The sequence below is a fragment of the Malus sylvestris genome, chromosome 11, assembly GCF_916048215.2.
Source record: "Malus sylvestris chromosome 11, drMalSylv7.2, whole genome shotgun sequence".
NCBI lineage: Eukaryota > Viridiplantae > Streptophyta > Magnoliopsida > Rosales > Rosaceae > Malus > Malus sylvestris.
Genome location: NC_062270.1, coordinates 7,915,771 through 7,934,875, shown reverse-complemented (window position 1 = coordinate 7,934,875; position 19,105 = coordinate 7,915,771). Strand labels below are relative to the sequence as shown.

The window sequence follows — 19,105 nt, the reverse complement described above, 5'->3', positions numbered from 1 at the left end:
GGAATGAATAGCACATGCATGGAGCAAGGTGGATGGACGAAATTGAAGACTAAAGAGGCTAGGAATGTGTTAAAGAGAAAGAAGAATTAATGTAAAAAGGACAAAGAGCTCAGCCACAAAAGGGTGTCACTCCACCATTCACCTTTCCATCATTGTCGTGCACCACCATTGCACTCCCTTTGGATTCCTATGACGTGCATCATCATCCATGTTCCCTCCATTAACTCATTTGTTGCATCATTCCACCTCCATTTCCTTTCTCTACCATGTGCACAAGCATTCATGTTCCCTAGCTGCAACACCACTCCATTTTACCCTTATGCTTTGCATCATCACTTCACTTTCACCTTTGAATCATTTCAAACACCACTCATTGCACTCAATTGCTACACCATTCCTTGTTCCCTCCATCATTTCAGATTTCATGCATCATTACATTGAATCATTGCACTCAATTGCTACATCATTCCTTGTTCCCTCCATCATTTCAGATTCATGCATCATTACATTGAATCATTGCACTCAATTGCTACACCATTCCTTGTTCCTTCCATCATTTTAGATTTCATGCATCATTGCACTCAATTGCTACACCACTCCATGTTCCCCTCCATTGCCATGCACTTCCTTTATAAGAGGAAGTGTGTGTAACATAAATTTAGTTCATACTTGGTGAGATCATTCACTCTCATTTCAACACAACCTTCATCCAAACACTTCCATTCATCTTCACATCTATTCCTCCATACAAACAAACCTTCAAACACTCACCAACACCTTGTGCCGTAGCAAAGGAATGGAAGGAAAGTGCTTGGACGTGCTTGTTGTCCAACTTGGATCGTTGGAGCGTTTAGGTGTTTTCTTTCTTTTGTTTCTAATGTTTAAATTCATTTCTTTTCGTTTTGTTGTAAATATGAGTGGCTAAACCCCTCTTGGCTAGGGGTGATTTCAAAGCCATGATTATGTGTGCAATATAATTTGATAAATTCCAGTTATGAACTCTTGAATCGTGAATGCAATTGGCTTAACTATTTGATTGATAACTTATTTGTATTTGTTAATTAAGGGTCGACACTTAATTGGCATGCATAAATCCGTTGCTAGAATATAAGGAAGTTTCATATAACCGTTACAAACTTATATTCACATGTAATGGAGGTCGCTTATAAACGATCGCGTTAAGTTTAATTCCTAGCATGAGTGACATGATGTCATAGTTGCAAGTGCTTTGTCAATGCTTAAGATTTTCATTAAACGTAATGATCTTTGATTCTATCTCTATTATGATGTCATGTAGGGAACTTTTAAAGAATGTTTTGGGTTGTCGAATGATGTCATCCAATCCAATAAAACAAGGAAAATATGAGAATTAACTAGTGATGTCACAGTTAATTTGGGGCATTGTCGTTCATAATTCAATGAAGTAGTAACTGGAAATCAAGTTATTTGCATACATGTCATGTGTGGAGAAAAAGCCTCTAGCTATCCCATCCATCATCTTATTTCTCAAATTTGTTTTACAATCTGTCTAGTTTTTCATACTTGTTTGTTTGTTTCAACTTCTTCCAAAACTCAATCCCCCTTTACTTTAGTGTGTCTAATTAGTTAGAATCTGTTTTAATTTGTGTTTTTAAATGTTTTGATTCAAGTAAAAGTCAATTTTCGTCCAAAGTCATTTCTAGTGTCTAGTTTAAGTTTATTTAGTTGTTTTAAGCTGTTTTGAGTATTTTAAGTTTGCTTTGAGTCTTGTGAGTCTTGTTAAGTATTTTTAAGTTTAGTTTTATGTTTTTGAGTCAGTTTAGAGGTTATTAGCAAGCCATCCTAATCCTCGGTCTAGAACAATCCATACTTATACTTATACTACAGTTGTTAAAAGAGGGTTAAATTTGTGTGTTAAGTTAATTTTTGCATCATTAGGGCGCTTCTAGGCTCGGTTTCCTCCCTTAGATGGGTCTTGGCTCTGTTGACCTTGACAATGTGGCTTCTGGCCACCCCTACCACACCTGTTTTGGCATTTTGGGCGTTTGTTTATGCTATAATGTGCTTCAGGCAGAGCAGTTGCCCCAGTCGGTTGAGCTTGATGATTTCTCATCAACAGCTAATTCTGCTTTTCAGCGAAAAGTAAAACAAAGATCAAATCCAAAAACTTAATGAACTTCTAAGCCCTTTATTGTTGCTACAGGACAATATTAGTAGCAGAGAAGGTTGAATATGTATTCTTTAAGATATCCTCTTTGGTCAAGGTCTCGTTACAGAACTTAAAAAGTGATCGAATTCGACAAACTTCAGAATTATATTCATTCACAACTTAAAGTTTTAGAAGTGCAAATGCTACCAATCATGTCTTGCTTCAGGCAAGAAGATGTTCTTTTGGTAATCAAGGCGATCAGCCGAAACGATCCAGAGTGCTCATGGATCTTCCTCAGCAAGGTACTCGGTTTGCAGTGCATCATGAATATGTTTTTGGATGAAGATCATAGGAGTGGCTTTCTCAGCTTCGCCAACCGAGTTGTCCATCTCATCTTCAATGGCGGGATGCAAATTCTTTGCTGTAAGGTGGAGCTTCACATCTTTGACCCACTTAAGGTAGTTTCTTCTAGAGACCTTCAAAGTGGTAAAGTCGGGTTTGTTCAAATTCAACATGTTCCTATCACAAAATAAATGGATAAGATGTGGTTAGTGTAATGGAGAAAAATCAATCCATTCACATAGGAGTAGAACATTCAGGTTCTAATAGACATGTATTGGTTTAAATTTACATGAAAAAGCTTCAAGCTTTCATAGGCGAGTGATGTTTTTAAGGAAAACTTCAGGTTTTCAAACAAGGCATGTTTCTAGAAACTTCGGGTTTCGAAATAATTATGAACTTCAGGTTCATATTTTCCTACAGATAAACGCAAATATATACACAAAAATATGCAAATAGAACTTCAGGTCTAGAATTATAATTAAATTAATTACTTGGACTTCGGGACAAATTTAAAATGTGGGTGAAAAAACATTATAACACCCAAATTGTCTAAAAAAATAAACAATTAAACTCGGGGTCCAAAAACACGAACCAAAGCCCACGAGTGGGCTGGGAAAAATTAATTCATAAGATCCAAGCCCAAATTTGGGCTGGAATGGGCTGACCAAGCTAAAGGGTTTCAGGCCCAAGGCAGCAAACGGGCTACCAAGGAAAACCGAGCCCAAAATAGGCATAAGCAAGGGCGCTAATCGTGTGCGGTAAAGAGCACGGAAGCACCAGCAAGGCCAGGATCCGGTGTGTCGCAGCGCAGGAAAATCACAATAGCCGCGTGGGCTGGGTTCCACTGTCTCGAGTGGGCTGAGAAAAGAGGGGTTTGCAATGGGTTGCAGCCAATAAACCCTAAAAAAACCAAGTCTAGGTTTTAGATTGGGTCGAGAAGAACCAAAGCCCAAGAGGGTTGGGTCTTTGGACCAGAAAAACATCCCAATTGTGTGCTGGGTGTTGTGCTCGCAAGGGAAGAACACCGGACCTGTCACTTCTGGCAGCAGTCTGGGGTTATGGTTCACCGTAAAACCTCTTCCCAGGTGACAGAGAGTGAAAACTCGACGTCGATGAACCAAGAAACCCTCGAGTTCGAGTTAGGGTTTTCAAACTCCAACAAGATTACAAAAATCTCGGCCACGATTTTGATAGGGACAACTTCAAGTCGTCAGAAAAAGCAGTCGTGGTGGTTGGGCATGGTTACAAGCCATGTTTTTGTCAGAAAATTAGTGGTGACACCGGTGATGGCGTCGGGTTCTAGGTTTGGAGACTAAGGGTCTATGGTTTCGGCTTGCTTATGGGTTTGGGTTCGAAGAACCCAATTTTTTATTTTTTTAGTTAAATTCAATTCAATTGCATGCATATTCATATAATTCAATGCATGAGCAGATATATGATGCAATTCATGGCAATATCAATTCACATAATTCAACAATTATGGATATAATGCAACGCAATTTATGTAGAATCTAAAATTCGAAAAAACGTAAAGTTGGGTCATGCATTATAGTGAATGTTCATGTTATCAGGGCTGCAAAAATATCTAGATAAAAATCGTTGTTTTGGAAGAACCTGATTGCGTGATGATATTGATGAATTAGTTTGATGCATAAAACTTTCACGTCAAATTCCTAATCGTAACGGTAGAAGCGTGCTGATAACGTGTTATGGTCTATATTTAACTGATAGGGAGAGGGGGGCACAGAGAAAATATAGAGAGATGTGTTTGTAGGGTTGTGTAGAGGATATGTTATTCCCCCTACGCAGTGCCTTTACTTACAGTAATAAGATAGGGAAGAAATCCTTCTCCTCCAATAAATACAAGTCCTAATAGGGAAGAATAACTAGAATCAAATATAATCTAGGATTTACACAAAATCACACATAAATAAGAAGTTCATAACAATACTATTATTTATTACATTATTTACTTTTTATAGTTGTGTTTAGTATTTTTAAACAAAAAATAAGTATAAAAATTATGAAAAACATTTACTAATTATTAAAAATAGATTTGAAGTTGCTGTCAAATTTAACAGCAATTTCCTCTTTCCATATCATGCCACATAGGAATTGACATTTGGTTGGAAAACACTAGTGATATCTTTTTTTTTACCGTTATTACTGATGTGAACTTTTTTACATATTCTTTGGAGATACTCTTACCAAAACAAATAAAATAAAGAAAAATTACCAAAAATGACCCATTTTCTTAATCTTTGGACTAAAATAGGACAAACTGGTTATGCACAAGCCACGCACACCATGCACAAAAGCGAAATGACAAAGATACCCACATATAAATTGTAAAAACTCATAGGTGATGACGTCATTTTTCTGATTTCGAAGAGAAAGCTGTGAGCTCTGGGTTTTTGAGTTGGTTAAGATCTGTGAGCATATCATGTGCATGTCGTGTGCACATCACGAAAAACCCAATTTGTCAAAACCGTGGCTGGTGATGTTTGAGGAGTCGAGTTCCGGGGACCTACGATTGCAGCATCCAATCATTAATAAGCCACTCAGGTTCCCTCCTGCATTTTCTTCGAAGGAATTCAATTTATTGGACTTTATAAGATTGTCAAATTGCGAAAATCCTATAGTCTGCAGTTTAGGGATAGTATCAATGTTGTTACGGCTTGTGTGAACAAAATGGTAGTCATGGGTGCAAAAAACTTGAATAATTGTGGTATTTTAATGATTTGTTCTTGAGATTCGGGGATGAGAAGTTGACCCATGTGGATAAACAAAGCTCTTCACCTCTTCTCATCCTCATTCTCCACCAAACCATCCAATCAAAAGATTCAAAACTAAATTAATTAATTAATTAATTAAAAAAAAAAACTCCATTTCACATCTTCAGTAACCAACCACCACACGATCATCAGCAAGCTGCCACAAAAATCCAACACCAAATCGATGACTGCTGCCGCCAAAACTAATCCGAGAGGTGGGATTCGGTTTGGCATCGAATTAGGCTCCATTTGGGATCGAGGAATTAGTTTTAGGCTTAAGAAGAAAAAGAAGAATTAGGCTTTTCCATTTTAGGACCGAGGAAGCCTTATGAAGAGCCTTCTTCTTCAACGAGAGATGCCTCGGGTTTGTGCAAAAGTGTGGGTTTTGGGCGAGAAAGATTTTCGGAGAAATGTGCAAATGCTGACTGGGTTGGAGGAATTAACCTATTTATTTATGAGGGCAATTAGGTTATTTTTAGTTTTAGGGAAATCTTAATTCTGTCATATTGTTGTGCATGTTGTGTGCATATGTTAAAAATCCTATTTTGATCCAAATATTAAGAAAATTGGTCATTTCTAGCAATTTTCCTAAAAAATGGTGAAAAATTAGAAGAAAAAAAAAAGGAAAACAACCCAGCAAACCCATCATCGTTCCCACAACGTGACCTGTCATCGTTATCATCGTTCCTAAATTCAAAATCTGATCTGTGAGCTCAATTTGAAGGAACTCGACGGAATTTTGCAGCAGAGGAAGAAAATATTTATGGGTAATATGGATACAAAAAGTTTGATTCCGATCTAGCCTTCCCTAATCCGATCTCCCCCTCAGGATTTCGATTCCCCCAATATTAGGAATCAAACTTTTGATTTAATGTGGGACCCCGTGTTACTGTTAACTCTACATGGTTTGGTAAACAACGGAGTAATCCGAAAATGGGAATGACTTTCATTTTACTCATTCTGTTTCCATGTATGTAAACATGCCCATGTTTACTATAAATTTTTTTGTTTATACAAGCTAATATTCTACATGGGGAAGGCACACAACTATAGTCCAACTTGACTACGTTTAGATATGTAAAAATTAGGGAAATATATTTAATACAAGCGAAAATTAACAGGAAAACAAAGTATTTCAAAATTTCACACACCACGAATACTTTGTTCTTCACCATAAAGAGGTATTTTAAAAGTACAAATAAGTATGATAGGAAATCAATCAAAAGAAACCTTTGTTAACACTCAAAACTATGAGGTTAACAAAAACTAGTATGGTCAAGCCTTGGTGGGCTCAAGATATAAAGCTAGATTGAGAACAAAAGGATTTATGTGGTTCGCCCCTAGAAATAGGTTGTGTCCACTATAGTAATCTAATATGGGACACTTTGGATGCGGTCTCTAACTATTAATATTTTTTTATTGAAACCTTGTTAGTTTTTAGTTTTTGATTGAGGTCCCTGACATTAATGTAATAATGTAAGTTACTATATTTTTTTAATTAAAAATTAAAAATTGAAATTTGTAATTGTTTATATTAATGAGATTTTAAATAAAACCCATAATTTATGGGATTAAAAATAATAAAATATAAATTATACTCTCTATTGTATTGTGTGTGTTTATATATATATACATATATGTATGGGTACATTAACCAAAATTAACAAAAAAAGTTATTGTACCAAAACATGGATACATTCTCAAATCAACGAAAAAGAATGTACCCATATAAGTTTAAACATGGATTAAAAAATTTGAATGGATTTTATATTAAAAAATGGGTACATTTTACATATAACAAATTGATATATTTGAGAATGGGTACATTTAAGATTAAAAAAATTGAAAAATTATATGAATGGGTACATTTAAGATTAAAAAATTGAGAATCTTTTTATATATAAAAAAAACTAATAGGTACAAACTTAATTTAATTTAATTTAATTTTTTATTATTTTGGAAATGTTTGAATTGAAAATTAATTAGAAGTTTAATAGAGGTGTGAGTATTAAACCCTAAATTAATTACTAATTTTTATATTAAAAAATTATATAATAAACAAGTAAATTCATTATCACATTAATGCTAGGGACTTGAATCAAAATTTGAGAACTAATAAGGTCTTAGTCAATGAACAATAAAAACTAGGGACCGGATACTAATTTTTCCAATCTAATATATATATATATATATATATGATGTGGATGACAATAGCTCTCAAGACAATGTAATGTGATTTTGCTCTTGTGGATCCCACCGCTTATAAGGGGTATTCAACTCCTTTACCTAGGTCCTAAGTGAGCCCCAAAAGTCTTGAGCTCTTAATTCTTTCACTGCCCTATCATTTAATCGAACACATAGATATGACCTATATGTTATTCCTCAATTATCCACATGACAAGTGGAGAGACAGTGCCATTTACATAGAGCTACTTGCATGATTTTTTTGGTCATTGCATCTTGAGTGCATCGTTCGTTAAAGGATGGTTTAAAAGCATTTTGCCTTAGCGATAGGTTTAACAGCATTTATGTCTCTTCATAGACTTCATTTTCCTTCAATGGCCAATGCATGACTTAGAATTGACATCTAGACATACCTATCCTTGTCGGGTCTGTCAACTGACTTGAGCTGTCAGAAAGTATTTTAAGTTCTATGCTCGTCTCTTCTTATCGGTAAACAATTCAAGTTACGAACGATCGTTGATGGCAATTGTCTTTCGTTCTCGTGGTGGTGTTCTGTCATTTGGATTCTTTGGGCAAGTTTGCAAGTCCAATGTCTTGATCTTCTCATCCTTTGTCGGGCTCTCTCTCCAGGCCATCTGTTAAGCCAAAAAACAACTATATATTTTTTAATAGGTCTAAAAAGACTCTGTGTTAAACAACCTTAGTCCACCAGGTCAAGGAAACCTAGACCTTAAAATAATAACATAAAATAAAATCTCTAAGTAAATAAAAAAAATTCTTTTTTTCAATATTTCCTACAACTCCCTCAAACTCATGATGGTATAATCATGAGTTTGTCGAGAAGAAAACCAAAGTCATTAGCAATATGTAGATAATGATCGTCATCAACTTCACGTAAACATGAAGATTATTGCAGTCATCTTAAGTGGTCACTAATCTAAACACGTGAACAGTCAACTTCAAACAAACCAAAAAGAACAAAGTCATGACAAGACAATAACGTCATGGTAACCAATATTTTCTAACTAATCAATTCAAGTCACTCAACTATAACTCGACACTGACAAGAATATATGAGGTTGACTATAATTTCAGTCCCTCCTATTTGAATTTTGTAACGGTGTTTTTAGACTTAGGCTTTTGATGCAATGTTAGAATTACATCTCACAATTTGTTAATTATGCCATCAACTGATTACATGTAAAAATAATACCCTACATCCCTGCTGATTTAGATGCTAAATTTGCCCACATATGTACTTTTTTTTTAATGAGACCAGCTGATAACTTCACCACTGCAATCCACTTTTATGGAGCCGGGAAGACTCACAGAAACATTTAACCTTCCTCTGACTGCCAGCGTGCGATTGTCCACAAATATACTAAAAAATAAAGGCAACATGGACACCAAACCTAACAACAACAAAAAAAAAGGTCAGAATGGAGGAGAAGTTGGGGTATGGTCCATTCCGACCAGCATCTTTTAGTGGGTTTTATTGGGTCCGTTTCTGGAGTGACATCAAAGAAATGGACCAAGCCCTAGTGCTATTGTAGACAACTATGAATTTTTTTTTTTTTAGTACATCGATATTTTTACACTAAGAGGATGAAGAATTCGGCAAAATCACACAATAAGCAGACTAATTATGTAGAAAACTATGCATATTAATCTCAGTATATGCTCAGGAAACAAAAATAACTCAATGTGCATGAGTTTATATTTCTTTGATTACAACAATATTATTATTTTAAAAATTTTCAGATATCCACACATATAATGATATGTTGGAAGTTACTCTGTAGATACTATTTACCTATGCACTTGAAATCTTAGGTTTAATTCTCTTTTCTCTACATAATCGTTTGTATGAATAAGAGAAATGAATTTCACGCTACCTTCTTTACTCTTTATCTTTTTGCACTCTCCCTCTTATTTATAGCCACAAGATTGAATAAATCAATGATAAAGTAAAGAACAAAAATTCACAGGAATGCATGAAGAAAGATGTAAGAGTGTAATAGTCATTTCCGTGTAGGTAATTATCATATTGCTCTTTTAACTTCTATATCTGTACTTTTTGGTGGACAAAGAGATTAAGAAAATACAGTGTAGAAGTATGAAAGTTAATTGAAGGTCCAGTACTTTAAAATTATGATCTGTGTAACATAGTATACCATTTGGCCCAAAAAACATTATCTTATATCAACGCATATCTCTGATCAAGATGCATGCTTAAGCAACAAGGCATTTTAATTGTCGGTCATGTTATGTGTGCTCGGCTCAGGCCAGTGTGTACTCATCGAAACTGTAGACAAAAGCCATTTATGACTGATGCTTTGCTTGTGGAATGTTAATGTACATATAATCTAATCAACCCTCCTCCAAGGATATTACACACAAAATAAACAGGCCGATTTCAAACGTCATTCTGACATTTTTGTCTCTTAGAAAACCTTTTTTTATGGGGCACATATGAAGCTTAGCTGCAACAGTGTAAAACGTGAAGACCCTTTTGTTTTCTTTCAGTAGTTCTCTCCGGTTATATTTTGGCTTAAATTAGAGGAGCGTAGACAAAATCATAGAGGGGAGATTGAGTCGTTTGACCAGTTTTCTTTTTATTTTAATTGTAGTACGAAAGGGTCCACGCCTTCCATGGTTCTACGGTTCTACCTCCTCCTGGCCACCCCTTGTGTTTCTCACATGTATGCATGTGGGGACTCCCAACTACCAAATGCTCATATTCTTAATCCCACATGATGATCAATCACATTAATTTCATATTTTAAAATGAAGAATTACACAATATTAGCTCTTTAGAGTAAGATGATATAGAAAGCGGGACATTAACTTTTACTTGAGGTAAAGAGTCCTATGTGCTATGTTTTTTGAAATTTTATTTTTTAATTTGTAATCGTGAAAATTGTATTTCTGATTGATGATGTTCATTGTTTTATTTTATTACTAATATGATCCTAACTTCAAAGGGAAAAAATTATTTTCCTTTTATAAAACACAGAAATAGATGAAGGAAAGAAAAAAACCCTAGAAGAGTTAAAATGTGCATAATGTATACCAACCACAACATACCATGACTTTATTTTGACCATCACCAAAATTTGTTTTACCAATCAAATTGTCACCAATTCTTCGTTAAACATTTTAATTATAATCATGACCATGAAACTTAATGGTCTTGATTCATTGATCTAAATTAGAAAATAATTCGGATCTTCTGCTAATATTTTCTGCATCGATATCATGCTTTGTATTAAAATTTTGACTTCACTATTTGGATTAACATAAACTCATCAAAATACTAAATACTAAAGTGTAAAATCCTACCTCTAAATAGGAGATGGTTAAACTTGGTTAACTAAAAGTTAAATCATCAAAGACTCATACATACCTCGATTATTTTCTATAAAACATTTACCTTGATTCTTTAAAGAAAAATCTTTAGAATATTGTAAAGACCCACAAGGCACCGCCTGTGTCTAAAGCACATGCACCTGTTTATTTACCTCTGTCTTGAAGGACTTGCTTAAGTTCATTTGTACGTCTACTAATTTTATTAAGTTTGAAATTGATTCATGGCTTGTGGTCAAATATTCCTTTAACAATGTCTCAAATGTTCTGTTAAGGTCACATGGAAATAGTTTTTTTCTTCAGAAAAAAGCTTTAATTGTAATATTTTTATTTAAATCTACTTTCTTCTAGCAAATTAAATTGAAACTGCAGTACAGAAAATAAGGAAGAACCAAACAAGTTTAGAATAATAGACCTTGACTGGTCAAATCTCTTCTAGTAGAACACGATTAATATATCTAATTACATTCCCAGTCCTAAGGTTCTCCCATCTCCTACTTTCTTTGTTGTAATTAGGTCATATGTTGTAGTAATTGAGTGAAAGATTAAGGTTTTCTTGTTATACAATTGTGAAGTTATGTTTATCGACATTTATGTCAACAGTTTTAACTTTTAACCATCTAACTTGTCTGCTAAGAGAACATTTTTCTTCACCAGAAAAAAAGAATAAGAAACGCTAGTAAAAGTTATGAAATGGTCAAATCTTGAGCTAGGGTTCCAAATTTATTTTCCTTTCTAGCGTCCTTCTTGCAGGTTAAATCAATATATTAGGAGAGAGTGTAAAAATTAATCTTAAGAAGCGTATAACATATATCATTTTCATGATACACATGCAGGGATCAGCACCAAAGTCACAATACTGAATATTTTAACTAATTTTTACTTGAAATTAGTTAAAATATTGCTTAGAGATTTCAAACTCTCTGACTACTGATCCAAATGGGTGCACCGTGCATGTGCATGAGAATCCTAACCTCTTTCATGCACATTATATAAACTCCTATATATGCTACACCTATTATATTAAATTCCCCATGTATATATATAGTAGCACCTTTACTGGTATAGTTAGACCGTCAAGATTATCTTAGTACAAGGGTTTGAAATTACATAGAAGGTATCTTAAAATTAATTAGATAATTAGTGCCCTAGCTTGATGCTCTTCCTTTCCACAGCCGTAAAAAAAGAAACGAAAGAGAAAGCTGATCGGAGAAAAGAAGAATAGGAAGGATAAAAGATTGTGTTTAATTTGCAATCAGTTGTTGGCAGCCATGAACATGCATGCATGGGTAAAACAGTATGAGGTTAAAGTGCATGCATGGCAAAAGATTATTTGCACCCCTTAAACAGTAAAAGAATCCAAGAACATTTCTCCAAACTTTTATCTGAATTATTTTTAACCAATGTTACTTGGTATTTTAGTAACAAGGTGCAATTTTACTTCTGAGGTCACAGTGGGGATGTAAGCCAGATGGGCACTGTAATAATACTGGAAAGAGTAAAAAGAAAACATTTGAGTTTTCAAAATCGATTTGCAGATACGAACAGAAGTAAGAATTGTCCAATGACCAGGGTCCCTGCTCTCTCTTTTTGTTTTTTTATCTCTTGCTCAGAGCTTTGGAGTGGTGTGCGTGATCCCAATATACTTTAAGTTGGAGCCCCGTACAATAATAGTATCTCAAGAAAAATAAAAATAAAAATAAAAATAAAAGAAAGGAGAGAGGATCTCCTCCTCAAGAATTTGGAGGTGATGCAATGGGAAAAAGACCACGAGTCTACAGGGAAAACAACCAATAGGTCAATGACATAGAGCCATCTGACACTAATCAAGAAAAAAGATCATCCACACGATGCACCAATAAAATTAATTGTACGAACACTTACGAAATAAAACAAGTTAAAGTTTTACCATAATAGTAATTATGGGATTTTTTTTTTACATTCTTACACGTCACATCATATTGTTCAAGCAAATATTTGATTTTGAATCTCAATTCACACGAAACTAGCTAATTGATTCACATTTGAGCTCTTAAATACTTCAAAATCATGATATGTGGGAGCATTCAATAAATAAAAATGTTATGAATTTGTTAATGTTGTGAGAATTTTTGTGAGTCGTATTTCCGTTTTTAGAAACGTAAATCCTCCATGAAGTTCTACTGGTATAACATATGTGGTTAGTAATGTGATCGCTATACGTAAGCACCCTCAAAACAACACTACCATGATACCATCTGCCAACACACTCCTACAACGCTGTATATAATAACACCAATACCCCACTGTTCCCACCGACCCACAGGACCATGTACTCACATCTCTTTCTCTCTTTCTCTCTCTCTCTCTCTCTCTCTCTCTCTCTCTCTCTCTCTCTCTCTCTCTCTCTAAAGACATACATTGACATAAAGCAAACAAGTTGAGTACCAGCGGCCAGAAGCCAGAAGAGATCAAAGAGATCAACCTCACAAAATTTGAGCATTAAACTTACACATTATGGATGAGAAGTGGAAGCTACCAAAGAACAAGCACGAAGGCACTTCATCATCAAGTTCTTCTTCCAAGTTTGCCTTCACAAGAAGTTCATCAACCAGAAGCACATCTTCCTTGCTGAGAAGCAATTCACAAAAAAGCAATGCCTCTAGCTCCAAGTGTCCTCTTCCAAGAAGCTTCTCACAAAAGAGCTCTTCCATTAGCCGCAAGTGCAGTAGCCTTGCCAAGGAACAGAAGGCTAGATTCTACATCATGAGAAGATGTGTTGCTATGCTTGTTTGTTGGCGTGGTGATTAATAATTTTTAATTAAGTTAATGCTAGAAATTAAGCTCCATAATTACTCATCATTTCTTCATATATCACCTTCCTGTGAGATGGGTCGGGTTTGTAACTTCAAACTCATATATATATCAAATTTTCTCCCATCCGATCAAGAGGAGATCGGCAACACACAAACTTCTGTAGGAGTTTTTATTTATAATTTTTCTATTTTCGTTTATGTTAGAGAATTGTCCTTGGTAATTACAATTGAGATGAGTTACAAGTGCTTCCGTATGTACATTGTCGGAAGAGATTATCATATTATCAAATACATGCCCAGTTTTCAAGTTCTACAATTGCCATGACGATATTGTAATCAAATCTCATGAAGGCCAACATCCATAATTTTAGTGTTGTTTTTAATTTGAATTTTATAAAATTTCTGCTTTTCATCATTTTATTTTATTTTATTTTATTTATGAGAGAAAGATTCCCTTTGGCTGTTGGGGAGCTGCCAATATAATAAGACATAGAAGTAACTGCTATCGTCCTTGGAAATGCAAGCCACACGTTTTCCTGCTTTGATGAAAAGAATTGAGTAAAAATTATTTTTAGAAGTACTTTGTTTGAAATCAAGAAGCTTGTGTGGCTTCTATCCCATGTATTTCCATACACTAATCACAAATGTTTTGTAATTGTGTCGTATCACGTACGTGTTAATAGAGTTGAGTCAAACTAAATATCACCTCGTTCAAATTTGGATAGTTTTTTAAGCTTTTGGATAGTTTTTTTAAGCTTGGTTTAGCTTGTTTGATATACGAGTCGAGATTAAGTAGTGAGCTTAAAAATTTCAAGCTCGATACGGAATTAAAGTTATTTCTAGCTTTTTACTCTAAGAAGTTAGGCCAGTCTTGTAATGAAAATTCATAGCTTGGCAGTACATTTTTTTTTTTATAAATTTTAATAATAGAAGATATAAAAAAAAATAAACAATATCACATGAAATTTTCAGTCGTGATACTTTAAGATTGTTGCATAAATGATTTTTTTTTTCTTTTCTAATTATTGGAACCCAATGGGAGGCTAGGTGATCACGCCCGTAGTAATTTCTTTAGAGACAAAATAAGGGTAGGGACATAATATCAATTTCCGTCTCAAAAAAAAAAATTCAAATTGAAGATAGTCTCTAAACTAGGAAAAAAAAAAGTAAACATAATTTTTCGAAAGAAAAATCTTAAACATGATCTTTCGTTCCAAACAAACTTCTTGTATAGAATCTAACCCGAGTTGTCATGTGAAAAAAAAATGAACGAGTTGCTCATGAGCTTTACAAGCCAAAGAAACATTACCAATTTTCAGGTTTGGTTTGTTTCTTAACGAGCCAAACATTGAGCCGATTTACAGTCCTAGATAATAAAGAAATCTACATGAGATTTGATAATATATAAGACAACTTCTTCAATTATTAAAACTTTTTTCTAACAATTTATTCAAATTTGTATATGGTACGTCCTCTTATATTTCAGTACTTAGTGATATAGATAATAAATGTGGTGCAAACTAGTAGAAATGGATACAGTTTTTCACTTATTTATGTCGACATGAAATACCAGTGTTTCCCATTAAAATAAGGATTAATTACACTTATACTCTCAAATTTATCGTGTTTTCACAAAACCTCCTCAAGTTTGAAAAATTACACCAACTCTTCTTGAAATTTTGATTCACATTCACATGAAATGAAAATTCAACCAGTTATATGAGAAAGTAAAGAGTAGATATATAGGCTATCATACCAAATTATAGTACCTTGAACAGAGAACAGTCTCTCCCAATTTCTTGGGTTTCTACATATTTGGAACGCATTTGCCAAACCGTGAAAAACAAGATCACTCATGGATTAAGGCTTGGAGGGCAAGATCTCACAATAAATGTATTTATCAAACGAACACATATGACATTATGAACAATTTTTTCTAAATTGTTCGACACCACAATTGTTGAATTTTGACGGTTAAATTGCATTATTGGACATCATATTATTTATTTCTCAACAATAGCATGGAGAATCCGGCTATAACATAAAACCTTTACAATTTCCTTTCCACTTTCAATAGAGGGTGCGAATGTTGCAAGCCTTTGGCTACTCTTAAGGGAGGGAATCAAAACAAAAATTTGTAAGTTACAAAAAAGAAAAAGAAAAAGGAAATGTAAAGGTGCCTCAGGCACTCAAAAAAAGAGTCAACGCTCAACACTTGGGAAGATCGGACGGTGGAGGAGGCAGCTTCTGATTAGGGAGCTTCCCATCCTGGACTACCCAAGCCATCCTCAGACCCCAGCTCAAATGGACATCAAAGTGGCAGTGCATGAGCCAAACGCCTGCAATTTCAGTTATACAAAGCAATGTTTTAGTTAATGGACATCAAAATAAAAGGAAAAAAAATTGTTTTGGTACAGCATACGTATACGAATCTATAACATTTGATGCATTGCCAATACGTTTTGTATCGGATACCATCTTAAGACACATGATGCATTGTCGATTTTTTGTCGAGACATGTTGATATTTTGTAACATCGACAAAACGTCAACTAAATATCAATAACATACTTGTTGACTTAGTAAATTGTGTCAGCCGATCACTAGCCCCAACGTTAATTCTTTTTTTCTTTTTCTTTTTTTCTTTTCACAAAGGACACTTTACTAATTATATCTTATTAAGATATTAAGTTTGTTGTCATGCCTAAATTCAAGATGAATGTGAATTCGCACCCCGGCCTAAGTTGGGGTGTGACACCTATGTTCAAAACAAACAAACAATTACCTGGGTTGTCTGCAAGAAATCGGATAGCCACCCAACCCCCGGAGGGTACTCCGACGGTGTTCCTTTCAACAGGATCAACAAGGTTGAAGTTGGACGGGTCATTGTTAGGGTCAAAGTTTCCAAAACCTTGTCCAACAACAAAGAAGTTGAAGCCATGAAGGTGAAGAGGGTGGCTTTCAGCACCCAAAATGCTAGTGCCCTGCATCACCAATTCCACACTAGTATTGAACTTCAAGACCACCACCTTTGTCCCATTACTAACATTGGTGTTGTTAGGTGGAGTGCCTGTATAATTGAACGGTTTGGGAGGAATAATAGGGAAATCGGTGGAGTAAACACTGTTGGATTGAGCAAAGAAATGAGATTGAAGCATTGCTACTGAAGGAAGAGCAAATGAGATGTTGTTCATAGAAGCTGCAAATTTGGTGGTGTTAGTAGGCCCTTGGCATGTTTGGTTTTTAGGGCATGGGTTGGTTCCAAGCCCTACTGTGAAAAAGAAGCGTCTTTCAACAGTTTTGGGCACATTGGCTGGAAATCTAGAATTGGCCAAACTCCTGAGTTTACTAGTAAAATTTGCAACAAATGAAGTAGCATTGATTTGGGGAAGGATTGGCCTAAAAAGTGGATGGCTTTTCAGTGATGTGGAGGAAGAAGAATTTGAGGGTTTTTTGTACTCAAGAATTCCAGCAACAGTTGAATTGTCAAAAGTACCCCTGCCTGTAAAGTAGGGTCTAGCTAACATTAGGAAAGTGGCATTAGGGTAGTGAGGTTTTGCCTTAAGAAGCACGTTTGTGGTTTGCCCTGGTGTGATGAGTAAGATATTGGTCTTGAAGGGTTTGACATACACAGCATCTGCTTCAACTACTGTTATGCTGTGGTTTGCTATGCTAAAAAACAGTTCATCATTTAGTGCGGCGCTGATCAAACGCAAGAGGTATGTCTTTCCTGGCTTAACCTTTAGCCTGAAAGTATCTGAAACACACAACAATAAAGAGAAATTAGAACTAATTTTTTTGTGACAAGATTGTATATGTTTCATGGCAAAAAAAAATATGTTCACATGATCAATGTGTACATACCCTTTTTGGAACAATTGTACAATGGTCCTGGAAGTCCGTTAATCGTATAGGCATCGGAGACATTAGGACCATTTCCGGTCTGTAGAGCCTGACTAATTACAACCTCCGGATCAACATTCCACCACTCACCTGTAGTTATTTACACATACATGAAAAGTTTAGCATGTTAGCTTTGGTATATGCATAAAAGTTACATGTTATGTCATAGTTTCAGTTTAATATGTTATGTTGTCAGACAATCAAGTCTGAACTACTGAGAAATTGATTTTTAATTTAATATGTGATGACAACTTTACAATTTGACCACGAAATATGTTATCCTAAAATCTACAATATCTGAGAAATGCTTGTTTAATTAATGGTTCTCTATAATTTGGTGAGTTTAGTTACCGAAAATGATGGGAACTTCTTTGTGGGGTTTGGGAAAAGGGTAGGGAGCATGGCGCTTAGGGAGGATGATGAGGGGTCCATAGACAGTAGCTCTTAGCCATGAGATGTGAGCATGCCAGAAGAGAGTTCCCCTTTGGCCAATGATGGTGAAGTTGTACACATAATTCTGGTTTGTTTGAATAGGGCACTGAGTGACATATGATGGCCCATCTGCCCATCCACTCTGCAATTGTCGGATGCCATGCCTGTGTTCACATTTTCATTAATCCACCAAAAAAAAGTTAAAAAAGGAAGAAAAAAATGTTGGATTTTAATTAAGTAGAACTTGATTAACTATAAGTTGTTTCGTACCAATGGAGGGTAATGTTGTTTGGAACATGATTGACCACTTTAACCAAAACCCTGTCTCCTTCTCTGGCAATAATTCGAGGTCCAGGAAACTTGCCATTCACTGTCACAATGCTCTTTGTGGTGCACAGCCTAGTCACATTTTTCAACTCTATCTGCACAAAAATTAGAATGTTATAGAGCATGGTATGTAATTTACTTATAAGCTGCAACAATTATGATGTCAGACTATGAACCACATATTTTGCCCAAAAAAACTAAACAATCAATAATTCAAATTCACAGTCAATGTATTTATCATACGTACATCAAATTTGTATTGCCTTGTAACACCGCCAGCTGCAGCAATGGCAAACTCAGGAGAGGCACACAGAGAGATAAGAGCAAGAAGAAAAGCAACTAGAAATGTTGCTGACAAAGGAATCGCAGACCCCATTTGAGTTAGCTCTGCAGTGGTCTAAGAAGCTTGGCCTGTGACTCTGTGAGAGTGTGTTTATATACAAATGAAAAGGCGTGTTTGGTCAATTAGGTAATGGGATATTACAAGTTTTGGCAATGAAGAGAGACTTTACCAACTGAACTTATCGAAATTCTGGACCCATCTAATTACTAATTACCACTGTACAGTATCATCCAAGTAATTTATTTACTATTATTTGTGCCAAAAGAATCACTTATTATCTGTCTGGCCTCTCAGCCAAAATTATTACTACTCATCACCAGATTTTGTCCATCATTATCCTCAATAGAAGCTAATTACCGATTCTTCTTTTTGTTGCTTTTCACAAAAGCCGTTTGGTGCATGCTTAACTTCTCCAAAAGCCATTAGTTATGTGGTTACAAGTGTGGTATGTGCGGGTTTGTATACTTTGTATACAAAAATATAACCACACACATTCCTAATTTTAATTTCTT

General features: G+C 35.0%; 2 protein-coding genes across 2 annotated transcripts; one reads left to right on the top strand and one right to left on the bottom strand.

Annotated features, from left to right (window-relative positions):
- The first annotated feature begins 13,083 nt into the window (after positions 1-13,083).
- On the top strand, positions 13,084-13,905 carry LOC126591146 (small polypeptide DEVIL 13-like). The gene has a single exon (XM_050256726.1). The coding sequence runs from the start codon at positions 13,291-13,293 to the stop codon at positions 13,582-13,584; it is 294 nt and encodes a 97-aa protein (XP_050112683.1). The 5' UTR covers positions 13,084-13,290; the 3' UTR covers positions 13,585-13,905.
- A 1,649-nt stretch (positions 13,906-15,554) lies between these two features.
- Positions 15,555-18,643, bottom strand: LOC126591145 (laccase-2-like). The gene is made up of 6 exons (XM_050256725.1): positions 18,498-18,643; positions 18,194-18,345; positions 17,843-18,087; positions 17,453-17,581; positions 16,374-17,345; positions 15,555-15,928 (listed from the first exon to the last, which is right to left on the bottom strand). The coding sequence occupies exons 1-6, from the start codon at positions 18,624-18,626 to the stop codon at positions 15,798-15,800; spliced, it is 1,758 nt and encodes a 585-aa protein (XP_050112682.1). The 5' UTR covers positions 18,627-18,643; the 3' UTR covers positions 15,555-15,797.
- Between the last annotated feature and the right edge of the window lie 462 nt (positions 18,644-19,105).

Coding starts and splice junctions, on each gene's coding strand:
- LOC126591146 (XM_050256726.1), top strand. CDS start 13,291: ATGGATGAGAAGTGGAAGCTACCAAAGAACAAGCACGAAGGCACTTCA.
- LOC126591145 (XM_050256725.1), bottom strand. CDS start 18,626: ATGGGGTCTGCGATTCCTTTGTCAGCAACATTTCTAGTTGCTTTTCTT. Junction 18,346..18,497: donor CAAGGCAATACAAATTTGAT/GTACGTATGATA, acceptor ATTTTTGTGCAG/ATAGAGTTGAAAAATGTGAC. Junction 17,346..17,452: donor GTACAATTGTTCCAAAAAGG/GTATGTACACAT, acceptor TGTGTGTTTCAG/ATACTTTCAGGCTAAAGGTT.